Consider the following 21,590-nt stretch of genomic DNA (forward strand, 5'->3'; position numbering starts at 1 on the left):
TCGCGTCGGGCTGTTTATCATCTAGAATGTGTATTAACTTTGTATAGTTAAACAGCATGTCGTCCATTATCCCTTACATATACAACCCAGGGTTCCCGCGGATCCTTAAAAAGTCTTAAAAAGTCTTAAATACAACTTTCGGTTTTTAAGGCCTAAAAAAGTCTTAAATTGTCTGGGATGTCTTGAATTTTCGAAAGGGAGGTATTAAATTTGCGTATGGGAGTGAAATAGAGCGAGTGAAATGTCTCCATCAGGTTTCGTGTATTTAAAAGGCAATTGTATAAGTGACTATGAGGCTACGGGAGGAAGTGTAGGGGTTGCAGAGTGAAGATGTTTTTCACGGGTGTGGTTAAAGGTGTGCAAACGGTATTAATGCAGTAGGCTATGAACAAATATGCCTGACGTTTTCGTGCAGAGGCCTGAGGGATACGCAGGTAGCCTACATGAGCAGGAGAAAGAGTTGGTAAGCCAGTTAGCGATAGGTTGGCCATACGTTCGTATTTAGGCTGGACATATGGATTTTAAAAGCCCTGTCTGGCATCCGGCGCAGCCTCAAACCGGACGCTCATTTGTCCTCCTTTTTGGAGTTGCGCTGGGCATCTAGAATCTTTGCTCGGACGCAGCAACGTTTCACAAACTATGGACGCGAAGACTGCTGGTCAAATTATGCGCAGTGCTTCTGTCACTCGTCTGATAATTTGCTGCGCAATTTATGAAGGAACCACGGACTGACATAAAAAGAAGACAAACGTTTTCGCAGACCATTAACAATTAATCTAGCGATTATTTTTTTCGATGCATCGATTAATCTAACGATTCATTTTTTCAGTCTGATTCGATTATCGATTATCTCCCCATTAATTCATTATAATAGCAACTTATACATGTTTATTTACATATCTGAATGAAAAAACATGAATTTTTTAACATTGCAATATTTGTTTATTGCTCTTAAGATTCCAAAATAAGACTACGCCTATAAAAGTGCAAAGTAATGCATTCTTAGTCAGAGGTAGCATTAAATAAAGTTCAGTAGTGTATGTCTAATTGAGTGCCTGTCATTTGAAGACGTTTGTGTGGGAATCCTTGCAATTAACATTAACACAGTTAAAAGGCTGCTGATGTGTGGATGCAATTCATAACGTAGTCAGTTCAAATAACGGTTTGTAGGACCTACTTCTCCTTTGGACAAGCACTTTTGAGTCTTGGAAAACACTTTTCCTTTTACATCGGGATTTTGCAAACATTCCGAGTCAATAAAATGAGCCCTGCATGAGTAACGAATACAAGCAGCTGCAAGTAAGCATGCTAAACTTGACATCCAAACAGTATTCTAACGTTAGCTTTGAGATACTGCTTGATTGCATACTGTAACTTAACTTAGTTTAGTCTCCTCAATGTACTATGTTGTGATAAGACCTTAGCAGAGTTTAGAGTTTACTTTAACTTTTAATGCAGTAGTTTTGAACAAATTTGCGCAGCATGGTCACGATGCTAAGCGGATTTATTGGCAATTTAGCCCACTGTTCTATGCAGTGCTTCTATGTGGCAACAACAATCCTTCAACAATCGTGAATATTTTGTTAAATGGTCATGCAGAGAAGCAGCGGGCTCATTACGAGAGAGAGCGGGCGGGGCGAGGAAAGGCTGTGTGAGTAAAAAGTGCAGCTCAATGAAATGAACTTATCTAATCTTTAAAATAGTAGGCCTACAACATAGAACAATGTGTTCTATCAATGTGTGGTGGCCGGTTTTGATTTTGTGGTGCCCAGCCACAGATTAGTCAACGTATGGAAAACACTGAAGATGTAAAATTAAAAATATTTAGCAGCACACGTTATGCTTGACGAATCGACACTCATATTTTGCGTCAACATATTTTTTGCGTCGATGTCATCGATTACGTCGACGCGTTGCCCTATCCTTCTATGATCGCATCAAAATCGCTATTTTTAATACGCTAAGAAGGCTTGACACAACATGAAACCTTGTTTGAAGTATCACCAGGGTCTCTACACGTGAACTAGAGCAAACTTGATTGTTTGTGTACAAAGAGTTTAATGAAAAGAAATCTCGCTGCCATTTTGCCAAAACCTCTACTTCAAACATCATCGGAAGTAATGTGACCCTACCATGCTTAGAGAACCTTTAATATGACTTTTTGGAATCAAGTTTTGTTTATCTCTCTCTTTCTCTCTCTCTCTCGACAGCTCACTTTGTTCCAAAGAGGAAATGGGAAACGAAGGAAGTGGAAGCAATAGAAAAGCACTTGAGTGTTTTTCTTAAATCTTTACGTGTCCCAGGGAAACTAGACTGTGTTAGATGCTTAGAAGCAGAGCCCACAGCTTTAAAAAACAGAAACTGGCAGGCTATCAAATTTTTTGTGTAGAAACGAATTGTTTCCCTCAAAAGAAAACTGTAATTCCTGAATTACCTGTAATTAGTTTGGAGTGAATAATAGTAGAGAGAAAATGTAATGCAGAGAGAAGCCATTCTAGGCATCTCATGAGAGCCTGCTTGTGCGTCTGTTAGCACTATGTAGCTAGCCCAAGTAACATTAGCTATGGGTACAGTTTATAACATATAATTTATTCCCTTTTGTCTTACAATACAGTACCCTCTAGAATTATTTGCACCTCTGCTAAAGTTGACTAAAAAGGGGAATATAAAATCATCTTTTGGACATTTATCTTAATGCCATAAGTTAAAAAAATTCAGAAATATCCAACCTTTAAGGACACCAATGTTCTTTGTGAATGAATAATGTATCAAATAAATAAATGTTCTTCCTTAAAATACAGGGGTCATAAGTATTGGCACCCCAATGTTAAATTCCAATAGAGGCAGGCAGATTTTTTTTTTGAAAGGCCAGTTATTTCATGGGTCCAGGATACTATGCATCCTGATAAAGTTCCCTTGGCCTTTGGAATTAAAATAGCCCCACATCACATACCCTTCACCATACCTAGAGATTGGCATGGTTTTATTTCAGTTAGCCTATTAGCTGGTTTAATTTGCATTGAGCTCAATGAGCATCAAACCAGCTAACAGGCTAACTGAATAACACCATGCCAATCTCTAGATATGGTGAAGGGTATGTGATGTGGGGCTATTTTAACTCCAAAGGCCAAGGGGACTTTATCAGGATGCATAGTATCCCGGATCCATGAAATACAGTGCCTAGAAAAAGTATTCAGCCCCATGCTTAAGTTGACTAAAAAGAGGAATAAAAAAATCATCTTTTGGAAATGGATCTTAATGCCTTAATTACAAAAATGAGGTAAAATCCAACCTTTAAGGACACCAATTTTCTTTGTAAATGAATAATGTATCGTAAATAAATAAATGTTCTTCATTAAAATACAGGGTGCATAAGTATTCATACCCTTAAACCTATATTGAATTCCCATAGAGGCAGGCAGATTTTTATTTTTAAAGGCGTTATTTAATGGATCCAGGATACTATGCATCCTGATAAAGTTCCCTTGGCCTATGGATTTAAAATAGTCCCACATCACATACCCTTCACCATACCTAGAGATTGGCATGGTGTGTTTCAGTTAGCCTATTAGCTGGTTTGATGCTCAAATCAAACCAGCTAATAGGCTAACTAAAATACACATCATGCCAATCTCTAGATATGGTGAACGGTAATAATAAATAATACTGTTTAGGGTATGAAGTATAGTAAATCTTAATGAATAACACATACAAGAAGTATGAAGCACATGTGGCCACACAAGAATGATGATGGTGGAGGTCTGCAATGGGTGTCTATGATCTGTCTACTTCTCACCTCTCTTACAGTAGGAGGTAAGTTGAGGCTTGTCACACATATATGTATATGGTGCATCATATATATATATAAATATATATGGAAAGAGATAAATACCTGTGTGTGTGTGTGTGTTTGTATCGTCAAGTGGGAACTCCATCCTGAACTATTTGTATCATCGTAGGGATGAAATCCAGGTCTCTCATGTTTTCAATGGATACAGGCCCCAGTTCACATTTGCTTAGCATTTGATTCAAAGTTTTAGTTTGTCCCAAGTCATGACATTTTGTGTGTTTGCCAGGATTGCAATGAGGAGAACAACTAGTGGATTTACGTCCACTCTCCCTCCCCCACAACCATGCACATAAATGCACTACACACCTACACAACTTTTGAAATCGGATGATAATGAGGATCATTACGCTGCATTCTCAAGTTCGTAGTAAATGAAAGGCAGAAGTAAAAGTTAACTTGTGAAAATGTGTGCCCATGTTATGTATTTTGTGTAGAACTATGCAAGATTTTCACCTTAATATAAAATTTATGAAGTCAATTTGATGGAAAATGAACTTGTAATAGGGGAATCGTTCACCTAGCATAGCCATAGAGCACAGCCATAGCGAGTTGCTAATGAGAGAACCAGCCATGCAACAGCGCCCCGAAGACACAGCATTTTTATTGTGTACAGGGGGAACATGCCACGAAAAGTAGGCTATTTACAATGGCAGAGTAAAATATAAATATCGCCACTTTAGGGGCAGCTCTAGAGTTGGCAAACACATCTGAACCTGCATACGATGAGAATGAGAAAAAAAACACAAAAGGAACATTTCAAGCACATTATTGTACGTGTGGCTGCACAAGCACAGTGATCGTGAGGGTCTGCAGTGGGTGTCCATGATCTGTCCTATTTTTCTAGGCTTTCTAGGCTTTGGGGCAGCCGTGGCCCACTGGTTAGCACTCTGGACTTGTAACCGGAGGGTTGCCGGTTCGAGCCCCGACCAGTGGGCCGCGGCTGAAGTGCCCTTGAGCAAGGCACCTAACCCCTCACTGCTCCCCGAGCGCCGCCATTGTAGCAGGCAGCTCACTGCGCCAGGATTAGTGTGTGCTTCACCTCACTGTGTGTTCACTGTGTGCTGTTTGTGTTTCACTAATTCACTGATTGGGTTAAATGCAGAGACCAAATTTCCCTCACGGGATCAAAAAAGTATATATACTTATCAATAGATTTGCTTCAAATTTCAGATTTGTCCCCACCTCTCCCAAAATCTTGACTGTGTGTGTGTGTGTATCCTTATGCTAATGAGATTGGTCCCCATCATGTATGAGGTCCCCGTGTGTGTTGTTTTTTATCATAGTAGGCGTGTTTATGTAAATGAGGTCCCCACTCATCACAATATCTTGGCTTATTTTGCTGGTCCCCAAATGTGGCTGTAAATTCAGGTCAGGAAACTTTTTGCGAGTGTATCACTAATTTGAGGTGACCAGTCAGTTTGATAATTTTAAACAAACAAGCCTGATTTTTTTCAGACCTGTAGCACCTCTGGAAACAGTGGTTCCCATATAGCACCTTTTTTGACAGGTGGCCCCACTAAGTAATAAATACCAGTATGTGTGTGTGTGTGTGTGTGTGTGTGTGTGTGTGTCATTGGAGAAACTCTGATGACTGAATGTGTGAAGACTCTGTGGAGAATATTGCTTTAAGATAAGTCTCTATCCCCTGGTGTCCTGTTAGGTGCTGCAGTGCAGGAGGAGGAAGAGGAGGATGAGGAGGGTGTTGGAGAAGTTCCTGAGACGCCATCCGTGCCGAAGGTGGAGGTGGAGATCCAGGAAAGGAAGGACACCAAACCTGGAGTTCCTCACGTTCGAGAGTGGGACAGAGGGAAAGGTGAAACACACACACACACACACACACACACACACACACACACACACACACACACACACACACACACACACACACACACATATTTGTTTTTACACTCGTACTACACACACAGAGACATACGTACATTATCAATCACTCATATACACTTTCCTAAATACACAAATACTGCAAGCACAAACTTGTGCATTCTGTTGGTATTGCTGATCTCCCAGTCATATACACACACAAAGACTTTTGTATTCCTATACACATACACACACACACACACACACACACTTCCATACACATTTGAACTAATGGGGCAGCCGTGGCCTACTGGTTAGGGCTTCGGGTTTGAAACCGAAGGGTTGCTTATACTTATACTTAATGCATTTATCCCTCCCTGGTCTGTCCTCTTGTGTTTTCTGTAGAGTCTATGTGGAACCAGTGGGTCAGCGGTCGCCGTGACGAGAGGGACTCTGAGTTTGCTCCACCGTCGGCGTACTTCAGCAGTCAGAACCGGGCCGGAAGCAGAAGCAGAACCTCTGGCGAGGAAGACCAGAACAAACCTAGGCTCGCCTTCAAGTGGGCTGGGACACACACACACTCATCCACACACACCGCCCAACAGTCAGCGAGTCACACACCACCACCTCCTCGGTCCCAGCCAACACAGCAGGGCCAGAGTCTGGATGACATGCTCTCCTTCTACAAGAACTCTACCTAGTGATTTTTAACTCACGACCTTTGACCTGTGTACAGCTCAGCTGCTTCCTCAGAGGGTAATCGCAATAGGACTATGTGTGTGTTGACTTCAGAGTTGAAATGTGCAGCTAAGTTCATCAGACCATCGCACCATTCAGTGTGAGAAAGCTGAATACTCCTCTATAGTCACATAAGGTAACTAAATGTACTGCATGTTTGCCATTTTACTAGAGGTGTATAATATAGAAAACACACAACATAAAAAATATGGCCGACCACCATTGATCTCGACCATAAGGACTATCCTGTAAATAATTTTTAGCACAATATTTTGGTGTGTTTACCCAGTTGGATTAAAGAGGATTCTATGAAGAACAACAGGTGTTTGTCATTATTTGTGTCAATTGTTGCATTGTTTTGTTTGCGAAACAATGAATGTGAAAGATGAAATCAAATTAGTTCAAATATAGTTGTAAAAAGCTGCACATCCCCTGGTGAAGAATTTCTCCAGAATATCTCCACTGTGGAATAAGGAATAGCTTGATGCCTTTATCAGTTCTGAGACTATTACGGCTCCCACACACAGTTGCGTGCGGTGCAGTGCTGGAGAGGCATCCCATCCACTTTACATGGGCTTACGTCGTCCGTTGCCGAACTGAATTGCGGGTCTGTTGCGCTGCATTGCTCCCGACGCTTGCGTCGCAAAATTCCTACTTTTGCTGCACCGACGAACAACAACAGAAGGCACCATCCAATCAAGTTACGGTTATACTTCAAGTAATTTGCTACCATCAGGAACACCACTATATTGCCTTTCTATGCTTTTTATTTGTTATTATTGTTTGGTTTTGTTTATGTAAAGCACATTGAATGACCTCTGTGTATGAAATGCGCTATATAAATAAACTTGACTTGACTTGACCACTGGCATGCGTTGACGGAACGCAACTGTGTGTGGGAGCCGTTAGTTAACTGGCAAAATGACATGGAATAACAGGTAAATATAAGAAATGCTATTTATACCAAAAATGTTTGATGTGCTATTGAAAAGTAAATAAAGTTGATATTTCTTAGAGCAAATGTTCCTCCAGTATAACTTGTGATCATATGTACATTTTTTATTAAATTACAATCTCACAAGAGATACAATGAAAGCATTTTACAGAAGAGCTGAAACGACAGGACCATTTTTCCCCAGCATACAAAAATGTACAAATGATTATTTCACCTTGACCCCCAAACACCCAACACGAGCCGGTGTGCTCCTACTGTCCCCCAGCTATGATCTGGCATCAGTCACACAGACAAAGACAATTCTGTACAGACTAACAAACTAGAATTATATACAAGTTTACATAGAAAAGCCCTTTGACACAATGTGACACGCAACATGTTTCAATCTGGTATCAAGAACTACTCTTCACATTCCAGCAGATTTAAATGTGCAAGCAAGGGCAAAACAGTGCAAGTATTGATGATTTGTATGTCTCTTTACAGGGAGGGACAGAGCCCCACAATACCTATTTCCAGTAGCCAAGTTAGTGTTGTACCTCACCAACATTCCTTTAAACTACATTTCCCATGATGCCCTGCAGACCTTACCCAAGGACAGGTGTGCCTATGAAAGCTAAAATTATACAGACATAAATTAAGGTAATATCAACGCAGGCGAGTTACAGTCGTCTGTAAGGTAGACTCACAAGGGCCATGAGCTTGAGGGCAGAGACAGAAAGTAGGCAGCTTTTTTGGGGTGGGGAGTATGGGGTTGTGGGGTGCAGTCACTTGGATCTTGAGAGGGAGAAAAAGAACTCCACAAAAGTCCGGCAGGAGAGCGAGAGAAGTCAGAGCTCCAAGTCGTCCGTGTCTGCCACTACTGTGGTCTGGCCGTCTGACGAGGCTGCTGATTGGCTGTCGTCGGGTTGTTCCCCGCCCCACACAAACTTGTAATTGTCCTCTAGTTCCTGCTGTCGCTTCTGCTCTTTGTAGACCTCCTCGGTACCGCCGGTCTGCGAGCACACCATGAGAAAACAAGTCTGATCAACGGAACACGGAACATAATCTTGACACAAGCATGAACAACCACAGTATCTTATTTTGATCACCTTTCGCATCTGAGTTTTGCCCAATCCTAGGTGTACTGAATTGTGTCAGATGTCAGATCAGACACTAAAGTGTGTCCATATAACTATGTATGAGAAAGACCCTTGAACATGAGGTTTAATTTGGTTGTGCTGGTTTGTCAAAAGGGACAAATAGCAAAAATTCTTAAACCTGTGCTTGGCATCAACCATTCTGCCTTACCTGTATTCAAACTAGGTCGTTCCTATAGAGTCCTTTTCCTAAGCCTTGACCTTAACATCATTTAATGATGGCTATGCCTGTGGCACAATGAAGCTCTTTGAGACACTGCCCTGATGAGAATACATGCTTTCTCTGGTTGATTACTGCAGCCTTGAGTATGAGTTGAGTCTCCAACAGAACCATTGATGTGTGTGTCTGTGTGTTGCGAGGGTGTACTTGCCAGCAGATTGATGAGTAGCTCTCTGAAGCTTTTTGTGTCCTCCTCACTCAACCACTGGTCTCCTGCCTCCTCCACTGTCTTACGGCTCAGGATCTTCACCTCGATCTTTCCTGGAAGAGACACACACCCATTAACGCACACACACATGCAAACTCCCCCTGTTATTGTTCATCACACTCCAGGTAGCAGCTGAAAATGATATGGTCCTGATCCACTGAATCTGGGCCAGAAGTGGACCAGATCGGAACCTGACTCAGAGACTATCTGAGTTAGCATGTAGCATACAGTACATTTAGTATTAAACAGCATGTAGAAGCATACAACAGCATTTAAAACTTTAACAGTTAGCATAGCAGTAGCATATATCAGCATTTAGCATATGCTGAAGAGTCTGTCAGTCATGATGTGTGTACGTGACGATAGCAGCCCCTGAGTCCTCAGTGTCATGCCTGCACCAGGGTCAGTTCTCTGAGAGGGAGATCTTCATTGGTGGCTCAATATGGGTGCAGCAGGAGAGCAGCCCCAGATAATTAGGCAGTTTTTCAATCTTTAAACACCACTTACTCTTCTCCCCTACCATACTCCTCAAAGACATAGAGGAATATTTCCCTTCAGGATAGATAACTAGAATGGATGTGGCCTTGACCTGGCTCAGAAGTGTTTAAGATCAGGGCCTAATGTGTGTGGTCATGCTCATGGTCAGCAGCCATCGTTGTCTCCCTTGTACCGCTGGTCTCTCAGGGGCTGCATTAGTAGTGAGATGGAAAGTGACAGTAGGGAGCCCAAAAGACACACACACACACATGCTCTTGAACACACACAGACACACACACACATGCTCTTGAACACACACAGACATACACACACACAGCATGCACATGTCCACTTAGATCTTTAGAAACAGACACAGAAGATATAGTTGCTCAGGAAAAAAGCCAGACCCAAGGTGTTATCCCCACATCAGCCTCGTAGCCAATTACTCCCACAAAAGCTCTATAGTACCTCAACGTCAACAAACAGTACTAATATTAACTTATAGTGCTCTACTGCTCTCTGATGTTAGTAAAGAGAAAGGAAAGGAAAGTGTGTGTGTGTTCTGTGTGTGTGTGTGTGTGTGTGTGTGTGTGTGTGTGTGTGTGTGTGTGTGTGTGTGTGTTGTGTGTGTGTGTGGGGGGTTCTGTCGTACCTTGCGCTTTGATGCCTGCTTTCTCTAGCTGCTCTTTGACTGCATCCTGTATCTGCTGCCACTGGGGGTCGCTCTCCCCCAACTCCTTGCCCTCGTCCTTTTCCCCCGCGGCCACAGAGCCGAGCTTATACTTTGTCACCCTGATTTTCACCTGGTCACCCTCGGCAACCTGCCCACGCACTGCGGCAGGGACAGACAAGACAGAAACGAGAAGACTTATGTAACTTATGTAACACCAACCTCACACACACACACACACACACACACACAGAGACATCATGGTGTATTATCATCACAATTACAATCAAATGCAATCAACACCACCGCAACTGAGATCCCTCCAATTGAATCTGTTAGAATACCTTTAATTGAGTTGTCTGCACTATTCCTGTTGACATGTAACTACCACCACCAACACCAAAGCAGTCACCACAGTCATCCCAGAAACAATCCCCTCCACCAACACCACTTGCCACTTCTATTTCATACATAAGACTCAAACAGGCCTCCATAAAACTCTACCAGCACCCCAGTGCCTCCTACATCTCCCATCTGCCAGTATAACAGATCTTTACAGCACTATACTGATGTCTAATGAATCTCTAATGAATGTGTGGCTAAGTGATTCGACCCAGAGCTTTCCCTTATCGTCATCTTCAAACACCACACCACCACCACAACCCCTTCAAACCTCACACACCATCTTCAATCCTTCATAATCACACCAACGAGAGTGAATGCGGTCGATCTGGCAGAGGGTGGTTATGAACATGAGTGGATTACACAAAGAACAAACATGCTGAAGATGGTCTACTACACAGATTAAGTACAGCAAGTCCAGTTTCTGGACTGCTCCTCAGACAACATGGCCAGTGAGGTGAGATGAATGCATCTGTGGTGGAATACACACACATCACTTTTTCTTCAAACCTTCTCAGATGGAGATCATACTTTGCTAATGTTCTGACCAATCATACAAGAAATCCCAAAAATAGAAGTTGCAAGAACTACTGCACAATTTCACAGACCTGCACGGATCATCCCATTAAGATGCATTAAGACACATTTTGCTGTTACATCAGAATAACAATGTGCAAGAAAGAGATGCACAATCTGGAAAGGATTTCAAAACATTTTGGTGTTAAACCACATCAAAAATAAATAATGCATCTTATGGTTGTCACCTTGCAGAAAAATACAGTATGATCACCAACCAGAAGTCAGTGTGTGTTTGTGTGTGTGTGTGTGTGTCTGTGTGTGTGTGTGAGAACACATACCTGGGTGTTTAGGAACACGGCTGGCTGGGTCTGGGTGTTTCTCTTTCTCGGTCGTCTGAGGGTCAGTCTGATCCGTCTGGTCCTCTGCTGGGGTCTGTGAGTGTGTGTGTGTCTGTGTTTGTGTGTGACTGTGACTGTGAGTGTGAGTATGAGTGTGAGTGGGTGTTGGCTCCTCGTCGCCCTTGTCCTGCAGGCGGTCCAGGAGCTTGTCCAGTGTGTTCTCCAGTGTGTGTGTGGCCTGGGAGCGGTCAAACTCTCCCTTCAGGCCCTCCGACTCTAGCTCCTGCTGGGCCTGAAATGGGAGAGAGAATGAGAGAGAGAGAGAGAGAGAGAGAGAGAGAGAGAGAGAGAGAGAATATTATCAATAAATCAATGAAATTTGACAAAAATGTAGTATTCAACCACCCCATCCCCCACCCCACCATTATACATATATACACACTGCCCACACATATACACACACACACACACACACACACACATAAACACACACTGCTACTGGTCATACCTCATCTATAATGTTACTGAACTCTTTCTGCATCTCCTCTTTGATCTCTTTGCGTTTCTCGGCCGGGATGGACACATCGGCCATTTCCTCCTCAAACTCCTGGAGCAGGCGTTCGTCCTCGTCACCCTCTTCCTCCTTTGTGTCTCCTGCTCCTCCTCGCCCCTCCTTCACTCCAGTCTTCTCCTTCAGGGCAGGCTGCTCGTCATCCTCCTCCTCACTTTCTGACTGCACGTGCACACACACACACACACACACACACATGTAACACACACACACACACACACACACACACACACACACACAAGTTAAAACAGTTTGAATGGCTTCATCAAAATGTGTTTTCTGAATAGATTGGTGATGGCTAAGAAAGTCAAAGTGTTAAGGGCATGAATAAGGGGATGTGACTGAGATATCTCAAACATTTACAGCACAAAATAGATGTCTGAAGACAAACTAACTGGTTTTTTTAAGCCACAATATTTGAACAGTTTCAAGTGTCTATACGTGTCTGTGCAAGTACATGAGAAAGATACAGCCACATTGAGAGGTGAAGAAAAGGAGAGAGAGAAAGAGACACAGAGAGAGAGAGTAACAAAGAGAAGCAGAGAAAGAGAGAGAGAGACAAAGAAAGAGAAAAGAGACCTACCCTCTGACTGCTTTCACGTAGGTGCTGCACAAACTTCATCAGGTCAGCAGGATCGGAGATGATCCTGAAATTAAACTTCTCTTCTCCAAACACTGTCACGCACACATAAAGCAGATGGGTTCACAGATTAGTTAACAACTCAAGCAAATCTCAACCAGGCTAGAACTCAATCAGACGTTGACACACTCAACAGACCAATCAGGCTTTAATATACAGTACTGCTGGGCTTCTCTTGTCTGCTCACTACAGCTCCTGAGTGTGTAGCTGACCTGAGGAGTAGACTCACCTTCATTATCCTGCAGCTGGTCTCCCTGGGAAACATCTTCAGCAACAGGCTGAGGAAACCAAACCAACAACAATGAGTAGAAGACAAGAGAAGGAGGGAGAGAAACTGTGATGCTGTGACGCAATCTAAACTGACACTCTAGATTTGAAATTTCTCTGGTTTTAGTGTTGCATTTAGTGCGCGTATTCCTGGGGCGAACTGAGGTTGTTTGGTAGGGTGTGAGGTGTTTGGGTAGGGTGTGAGGTGTTTGGGTAGGGTGTGAGGGTGTCTGGGTAACGTGTGAGGTGTTTGGGTAGAGTGTGAGGGTGTCTGGGTAACGTGTGAGGTGTTTGGGTAGGGTGTGAGGTGTTTAGGTAGGGTGTGAGGTGTTTGGGTAGGGTGTGAGGTGTTTGGGTAAGGTGTGGGGTTTTTGGGTAGGGTGTGAGGTGTTTGGTAGGGTGTGGGGTTTTTGGGTAGGATGTGAGGTGTTTGGTAGGGTGTGGGGTTTTTGGGTAGGGTGTGAGGTGTTTGGGTAGGGTGTGAGGTGTTTGGGTAAGGTGTGGGGTTTGTGAGTAGGGTGTGAGGTGTTTGGTAGGGTGTGGGGTTTTTGGGTAGGGTGTACGGGCAAGGCAGCATACCGTACCTGAGCCTCTGGGTCTTCTGGCTGGTCAACGGGCTTTGATTCACTTTCCAAGATGTTGTTCTCTTCTGGTTGGAATTCTACCCACACACATACAACACAGCCACATAAACACACACATACAAAGAGACGTCTGTTTAGTTAATGATGTATAAGTCAGTCTGTCTGACTTTTCTATCACTGTCCTAATGAAGAAGAGGGCAGCTGGATGGATGGAGGGATGGACATTCTCCTTATGGCCTATGCAGACTACACAACTCACCCTGATTTTGCCACGATTTTGTCGTAGTTGACAAATTTCCAGTGTCGTGCCCGAATATGAAAAGTTGGGAACGATGTCGAAGGAGGAACGTGTCTTGTAATGTGACATATATTTAACGACCCGCAATTTATTGTCTGTGTGACGTTCCACGACTCCACGGACAAAAGTCCAGCATGTTAGAATTTTGTGGGAATCTCCTACGACTCCCGTATTGACACTGACAGTATGACGACATGCCACGACAAGTAGGCTACGATAGGCTACATGATCTTGTAATGTGGCCAATCTCCTGGTAAGATCCGGTGTAATCTGCATAGGCCATTAAACATAATTTCATTCGCTCACTCGTTATAATTCATTGTCTTAATATGGATGGATGGATGGATGGATGGATGGATGGATGGATGGATGGATGGATGGATGGATGGATGGATGGATGGATGGATGGATGGATGGATGGATGGATGGATGGATGGATGGATGGATGGATGGATGGATGGATGGATGGATGGATGGATGGATGGATGGATGGATGGATGGATGGATGGATGGATGGATGGATGGATGGATAGATAGATAGATAGATAGATAGATAGATAGATAGATAGATAGATAGATAGATAGATAGATAGATAGATAGATAGATAGATAGATAGATAGATAGATAGATAGATAGATAGATAGATAGATAGATAGATGGATGGATGGATGGATGGATGGATGGATGGATAGATAGATAGATAGATGAATGGATGGATGGATAGAGGACCTGTAGTCTCCGTATCTATAGACTCCACCGTCGCCTCAGTCATCTCAGCTGCATCATCTGCATCTGTTCCCTCATCTTTAGACAAGATCTCATCGAGGGTCTTCAGCTCCTCAGATATCTGCTCCACCTTGCGCTTGGTGTCCGCTGTGGGGAGAGGGCGAGAATTAAATTAAATATTTCAGTAGGAAAAGCAGATGGTTTTTAATCTATATCAAGTGTGGTTTGGTAAAACTGAAACACAAATTGACACCCACATATTACTGTACCTTTCTTGATTCTTTATTATTACACTTATTCTATATGAACAGCTAGCTAGATGAGTCTAACCTGAGAGAACATGAGAGAGAACATGCCTCCAAGACCGACCAAGTACTGGTCTGTGCACACCCACGGCCAAAACTGTCCCAGTCAAATGCTATCTGAGACACACTCACACATTCATGCAAACCTGCATACACCAGCACACATGTTACAGACACACTCGAGTACCCCCCAACCCCCAACACACACACACACACACCGGGTTGCCGGTTCGAACCTCGACCAGTAGGCACGGCTGAAGTGCCCTTGAGCAAGGCACCTAACCCCTCACTGCTCCCCGAGTGCCGCTGTTGTTGCAGGCAGTTTACTGCGCCGTGATTAGTGTAGATAGATAGATAGATATATAGATAGATAGATACTTTATTGATCCCTAGGGGAAATTCTAGTGTGTGCTTCACCTCACTGTGTGTTCACTGTGTGTTGAGTGTGTTTCACTGATTCACGGATTGGGATAAATGCAGAGACCAAATTTCCCTCACGGAATCAAAAGAGTATATATATATATACTATATACACACACTCTCAAACTCACAGATACACAAATGTAAATGCAAACCCACACACACTTGAGCATACACCAACACAGTCACACACTCACAGATACACAAATGTAAATGCAAACCCACACACACTTGAGCATACACCAACACAGTCACACACTCACAGATACACAAATGTAAATGCAAACCCACACACACTTCAGCATACACCAACACAGTCACACACTCACAGATACACATTGATTGAGACTCACAGACTTGGGCCTTGACATAGTCCATGTACTGCTGGGGGCTGAGAGCAGGCTGGCAGATGATTGGCTGCGGCCGTGTGGAAGGGGGCGGGCGCAGGAAGGGGTGGGAACAGGGCCGGCTGGTGTGGATGGTCACCACGTAGCGACAGGACTGAGGCTCGTCCACCCGGGCTATGTAGTCCACTGAGCCTTCCTCACATGCAAACTAGACATACACACACAAACAAACACAAAAAACAGATGCTGCATAGATAAATATCAATAAACAGCCCTACATGATGTTCAAGGGGGAGAACATGCTTGGGTACATGGGGACAAAAAGGTCATAGCCTAAATCATCATGTTATTTTTGGTGAGATAGGCCAACAATGACACATATCCAATGACTAGCTTATTATAGGCACAATAAGTCTGATTGGATTGTCAGTAAACTACTGTTTTAAATAATTATGGTTGTTTGTTGGGGTGTGTGTGTGTGTGTGTGTGTAAGTCTGTGTGCTTATCTATGTGGGGCTTACCCTGACTTCTGTTTCTCTGGGGTTGCCATTGAGGTCACACTTGGAGCCATTGGTATACGCCTGGCTGTGGTAGCGCCTTAGCCGGTGCTGTTTAGAGGCCTGGACACAGCATAAGAACAGGTGGAGACAGGCACAGATGTTCAAAAACATTAAAATTGTAACACAGTGTTTCCCATACGTTGACTTATTTGTGGCAGCCCACCACAATATCAACATAGAAAATCATTATTTGGTGGTCAATGTTGTACTATTTAAATTGGATGAAATCCTTTCATTGTATAGCTATGTGCACCTATGTGCAGTCTCTCAACGAGCCTGCATGCTTGTTTAAAGAAAACATCAACAATTGTTGTTGGCATCATAACCACGCTGCACAGATTTGTTCAAAACTGTTCCATTCAAATGAACCCCCCCCCCCCCATTACCTACCACCACAAATAGAGAAAGAGAGAAAGCACTTCAAGGAGCACACTAAGCTTTACCTTAGCTGTCTCGTTGGTCCAGTCAAACTCTGAGCTGTAGTAGCCGAGGAACAGGACATCACCTTTGATCTCTGAATCTGTAAAAAAAGACAAAAGCATTTTAATGTGTCTATTATAATATGTAATACGGTAAATAAAATATATTCCCATCACAAAATATCCTGCAGCAATTTTCTTTTGACATCCTTTGGTTCACACAGCTTGTAGAAAAAGAAGCAACTATTTCTCTTTTTTCCCCTTACAATGAACTTTTGTCTGATACCTTTCTTGCTGTCCAGCAGTAATAACACACACATAAGACAACATTACTAAGCATTTGTCATATCTCATAAATGCATGAATAAAGGGAAGCTAACCTTCTAGATGATACTGTCTTATGTGCTTTCCATAGCAAAACTCATAAGTCCACCAGTCCTTTGTCTGAGAGGAAAATGGAAGGAAAAAGAGAGGCAGAAAATACATAAAAAAGGTAGATGAGGACCACACACATGCAACTAACAAAAGTACAAACAAAAACCCAGAAATAAGAAAAATAATAATAATAAAAAAATCATACAGTACTTAGACATTACCCTGAGTTCGGAACATTCACTCATTCATTTCGTAGTGACCTGTATAGGCCCTTGGGAATAACTCTGTTATATAGAGCTCATGTAGTGAATGAATGCATGTTTCAAACACAAGGTGGAAAGCAACAGTTTCTGAATCATTGCAGTGTCTAAGATGTACAGTGCAATGCTTGAGTGAATATGCAAATGAACTACACGCATCAAGTGTGATTGACGCACCTTAATGAGGCAGGGAGCGTTGCTCATTGGCTGCAAGAGCTCGGAGATGGTTGGCCCACTGTAGCTGTTAGCGCTGGTGGGAGGGGCCTCGCTGGGCGAGTGGGGCTGGAAGAGGAGGGCCTGGGCAGGCAGGCGGCACTCGTAACGCTGCTTGAACTTACTGCTGACCAGCATCACATCCTCCGACTGCGCCTACACACACACACACAGACACACCATACACACACACACACATCAGAGAGAACTGTTGTTCATTTTCCAAGGAGACAATAAACCTGAAGATCAATGAGGAGAACTAATAAGGCCCAACAAGAAGAGAGTGCAGGGGGTGCAGTTTGGGTTGCTTAGAGGACAGCGTGGAATACTTCCATGGACACCACAACCACAACAATCAACAACAACAACAACAACATTTCAGCAACCTGTGTGAAGCCTGTGGGAACGATCATCTGGTTATAAGCCCTCCGGTACCCCCATGCCTGTACTGTAAAATGACAGCAATGTATACTGTAGACTATATCAGTCATGCACTCACTCTTAAACTGGTTGAAAGTTGAAGATAGGCTGCCACCTACTTCCGTTTTTGTTAATGTCATTGTGATTGGTTTGTGATTTGCCGTTGTGTTTTTTGATTTGCCGTTGTGGTTTTTAATTTGCCGTTGTGGTTTTTAATTTGTCGTTGTGGTTTTCGATTTGTGTTTGTACCTCAGGGCCACCGTACTGAATGCTTCCATATTAATATAAACAGGACAATTTTAAACAACAAAACACCACTGAGTCAATATAATCTCTTCTGCAAAAGTTCTAATACCCATACCTATAATACAGGGTATGCAGCTGCGGGGCAATTTACTGTACCTACTATAGGGCCAACACCAACTCATTTCAACGTACAGTCGGATACAGAGCAATTGCAGCATGGAACAAGTTGCCAACTTTCTTAACTAAAATAAATAATAAATCTTCTTTCAAAAACACATGAAAAAGCATCTTAGCCAATAATACATAGGAACAGCTGTGATCTGAATAGTAATTAATGGGTGCATATGTAAGAGTATTTAGCAGGTTTTACATATTCTGTGTATGAGTATATGTATGTATGAATGTATGTATGTGTAAATGTGTGTATATATGTGTGTGTATGTGTAGGGCAGGGCTATTCAACTAGCGTCCTGTTGGAATTTACCTGCGGCCCGCCTGCAAACTGTCTTTAAATCTGGCTTCCATGACTACCATATAATCAATAAAATAAAACGAAAGCAGTGATTGGCTGCAAAAGTAAACAATGTCACATGGCTTGTGCCTGTCACACTGGGTTGTCAGATAACCTACACAGGAATGTTTCACTGTTGTTTATTTTACAAATATGAAATATGACAAAAATGGGATGTTAATGATAGTTAGCCTATCACTTGATTGAGGCATTAAAATGCTCATTATTGTTTGTCAGGATACTGTTTCACTGATTTCTTTTAAAAAATATGAGCTATGACAGAGGTTTGGTGTGAATGTTATACATTCCATCCCCTGATACTGTTTTACTGGTTTATTTGACAAATAATCTATGTGGACCTGCTCTACAAGCACCTTATGTGTGTTTGGAATTGTTTTGAGAGCATAATGCATCTCAGAATGTATAGGAATGTCCACCACATCCAGTGTTTATGAATATATTTTACTGAACTTATTGAATGTAGCTGGATACTCATGAACGCATTTCTCTTAGCCACAATAGGAGTCATTTTAGCAACACCATATTTTGGGTGACCCACGAAGACCCAGTAGTCTCCTGTCTGGCCCATTTGGTAATGAAATTGAATAGCCCTGGTGTAGAGCATTCTCTGACCATTCCCCAACAGCAAGACACTCACCCCATTGGCTTGATATCAAGATTTAAGAGGAGGCTCAGCTCAGATTGGTGTCATATGGAATGGCCTTTTTGGATAAGCTTACATGAAGAATTGTTGTCATCAGAATATTGGAGTAAATTACATTCTTGACTGATTAATTGCCTGACTGCTAAAGGCACCCCACTGAAATGCTTCTACAATTCACCATAACTGGATACCATGATGTAGTCATGCTCGACATTCTGTCAATCATTCCTCTATCTTCAGTTTTCTTGTAGCCAAAGCAAATAAGGTCTCAACAGCTGGTCTTTACGACAGATTATCTGTTACCTTAAACACGTACATGAAGTAGCAAAACCAGGATACTACTGAACAAGTTCAAATATTAAACTAACAAATATAAACTAACACTGACACTAACAACAACGTATTAATTCACTGACGACTGGCTCATCTCGTGGGATTCTCAATGTGAGTGAGCTCATGTGTCATCTGTCTGTCAGTATAACACACATTGTAAACATGTAATGCAACGTTCATTTAAAACACTAAAGACAGGTGCTTGTAACGAAGAACTGTAGCATTAGTGTTATCATTATCATTAGTCTAATATCTCAGAAGCAAAAACTCACAATTACTCAACTTATTAGCTACCTAAATAGTAAAATATAACGTTGTGTCATGTTGCGCTCAGCTGGCTAGCCAAAGTTAGCTGAAAGCTAGCTGACCAAATCCAGGCTACTTTGATCCTTACCTGGCCCATGATTACAGGATCTGATAAAATCTGAATTCCATATTTCATTTCGTTTAATTCCTCTAAATTTAAGAACGCGAATACAGAAAAGAGGCACGTCAAGAAGAAGACGTACAATCCTCGCAGCCACCTAACCATGGAAGCCGCCATGTTTCTCTCGGCTAGATGACAACTGTGACTTGTGGCTTTTGACCAAGTCTACGCTGATTGGGCAACGTAGACAAAAGCCTTTCAACAACTTGATGCAAGTACTGTCAATCAAATGTAATGCGTCTTTTTTATTGGAACCAGATTTCATACCTGGAGTCAATACGGCCACGAAGGAATCCTTCATTGGCCTGATGCGAGTGAGCAAAGGAGCTTACAGTTTACAAAACTGTTATTGGTTTACTTCTATCTTACTGTATCTCGTCTCTTTTCTCAGCTCACTCGAGGCAACTACCTGCTTTTTGCTTCAAAAAAAGTTGTGCATGTTTGAAAGGGAATTCTGTGATCTCTGTTAGCTGAATTATCTTGTGATGATTGTAGTCTTTGTTTTATTTCCACTAGGCTGTTGATTAATTAATTAATTTGACATTGTTGTTTACTATTGATATTCTCCTTACAGTAATAGTCGTATGTTATTGTTTTTATATTATTGATTGGACATTATTGTTTATTATTGTTTCCCCCCCTCATTTTCATTGTTTATTTCATTAGACTATTGATTGAATTAACATAGTTTATTATTGCTATTCTCCTTATTATAGTCTGACCAACATTTTAATTCCCTGTTAAATTTAAGTATTATAATTGTTTTGTATTTGTATGTCGCTTTGGACAAAAGCGTATCCATAACCATAACCATGATATTTACAGTAAACTAGCTTACTTCTCTTTTATTGAATCATTTAATATTTATACTAGCCTATGTTTTATCTTTACATCTCCACGTACAAACCTTTTCACAAATATAGTGTGCCCTTTCCCATAATGGCTATACCCTCATTAGGCTACTCCACTACAACCCTCTCTGTAGGCTAAATGAGAGTTATTCCCTGTGTTTCAGGGGCTTAAACAAAGAATTGATGATGATGACAGACATCTTTTCTTTTACATGTCTTGAGTTGAAAACATAAATCCATGCCATAGTGAATATTGTTACATTTCTCACCCACTTCTCAATGTTTCTCTCTCTCTCTGCCTATAGCCTAACTGTTCCCTCAAAATAAGTTTGGTCATATGAATACAAAAATCTACAAAATAATGAAAAACTGAAAGTTTAACTAAAAGTTCAACTGCTTTGAATGAATGAATGAATGAATGAAACACTCAAGGGAGCCACATTGACCATAAGCACAGACAACAATAAGTAACAATAAACAATAAAAACCACACCAAACATCCAACAACGTTGAAGACGTATAAACAACAACAACACAGCAATGGTGGTGACACTTAATCATCAGTCCAATAGCTAAGAATAAGTCAATACATAATGCAATAAATAATCAATAGTGCACATTTTAAAATGTCTATGTGCCTGTGTCTAATCTGTTCAGTAACTGAATGTCCTGTCCGCTGTCCTGTCCCAGACATGATTTTGGCTCCTACTGCTGGTGGAATGTCATAGTGTTCTGTCCTGTGTGAAAGGAGTCCTCTTACAGTAGTTTGAGGTCAGTATGGTCAGTGACTGTAATAGCATATTTCTTGGCTTATCTTCTTG

The 21,590-nt window shown here is 42.0% G+C and overlaps 2 protein-coding genes across 2 annotated transcripts in view; one reads left to right on the forward strand and one right to left on the reverse strand.

Moving 5' to 3' along the window:
* The window catches only part of ccdc174 (coiled-coil domain containing 174), a 41,558-nt gene extending 34,833 nt beyond the window's left edge, over positions 1-6,725 (forward strand). The window contains exons 10-11 of the mRNA XM_076267486.1: positions 5,511-5,663; positions 6,074-6,725. Of these exons, the coding sequence (XP_076123601.1) occupies positions 5,511-5,663; positions 6,074-6,369 (449 nt within the window). The 3' untranslated portion in view covers positions 6,370-6,725. The remainder of the gene's footprint in view (positions 1-5,510; positions 5,664-6,073) is intronic.
* Positions 6,726-7,440: 715 nt separating this feature from the next.
* Positions 7,441-20,042, reverse strand: os9 (OS9 endoplasmic reticulum lectin). Its single transcript, XM_076268027.1, has 15 exons — positions 19,886-20,042; positions 17,282-17,473; positions 16,850-16,913; positions 16,494-16,570; positions 16,012-16,110; positions 15,497-15,698; positions 14,422-14,565; positions 13,394-13,470; positions 12,772-12,820; positions 12,486-12,577; positions 11,840-12,064; positions 11,332-11,623; positions 10,055-10,234; positions 8,869-8,978; positions 7,441-8,353 (listed from the first exon to the last, which is right to left on the reverse strand). The coding sequence occupies exons 1-15, from the start codon at positions 20,033-20,035 to the stop codon at positions 8,189-8,191; spliced, it is 2,118 nt and encodes a 705-aa protein (XP_076124142.1). The 5' UTR covers positions 20,036-20,042; the 3' UTR covers positions 7,441-8,188.
* Positions 20,043-21,590: the final 1,548 nt, after the last annotated feature.

The sequence above is a fragment of the Alosa pseudoharengus genome, unplaced genomic scaffold, assembly GCF_046254945.1.
Source record: "Alosa pseudoharengus isolate Yale_2024_CS ecotype anadromous, Long Island Sound unplaced genomic scaffold, YU_APseudo_1.1 YU_APseudo_1.1_scf_5, whole genome shotgun sequence".
Lineage (NCBI taxonomy): Eukaryota > Metazoa > Chordata > Actinopteri > Clupeiformes > Clupeidae > Alosa > Alosa pseudoharengus.

What these genes read in the sequence shown, in the direction of transcription:
- os9 (XM_076268027.1), bottom strand. Translation starts at nt 20,035, where the DNA reads ATGGCGGCTTCCATGGTTAGGTGGCTGCGAGGATTGTACGTCTTCTTC. An exon ending in AAGACAGTATCATCTAGAAG is followed by an intron (nt 16,571 to 16,849) that starts GTTAGCTTCCCT and finishes CTTTTTTTACAG; the next exon opens with ATTCAGAGATCAAAGGTGAT. An exon ending in GGACCAACGAGACAGCTAAG is followed by an intron (nt 16,111 to 16,493) that starts GTAAAGCTTAGT and finishes TGCTGTGTCCAG; the next exon opens with GCCTCTAAACAGCACCGGCT.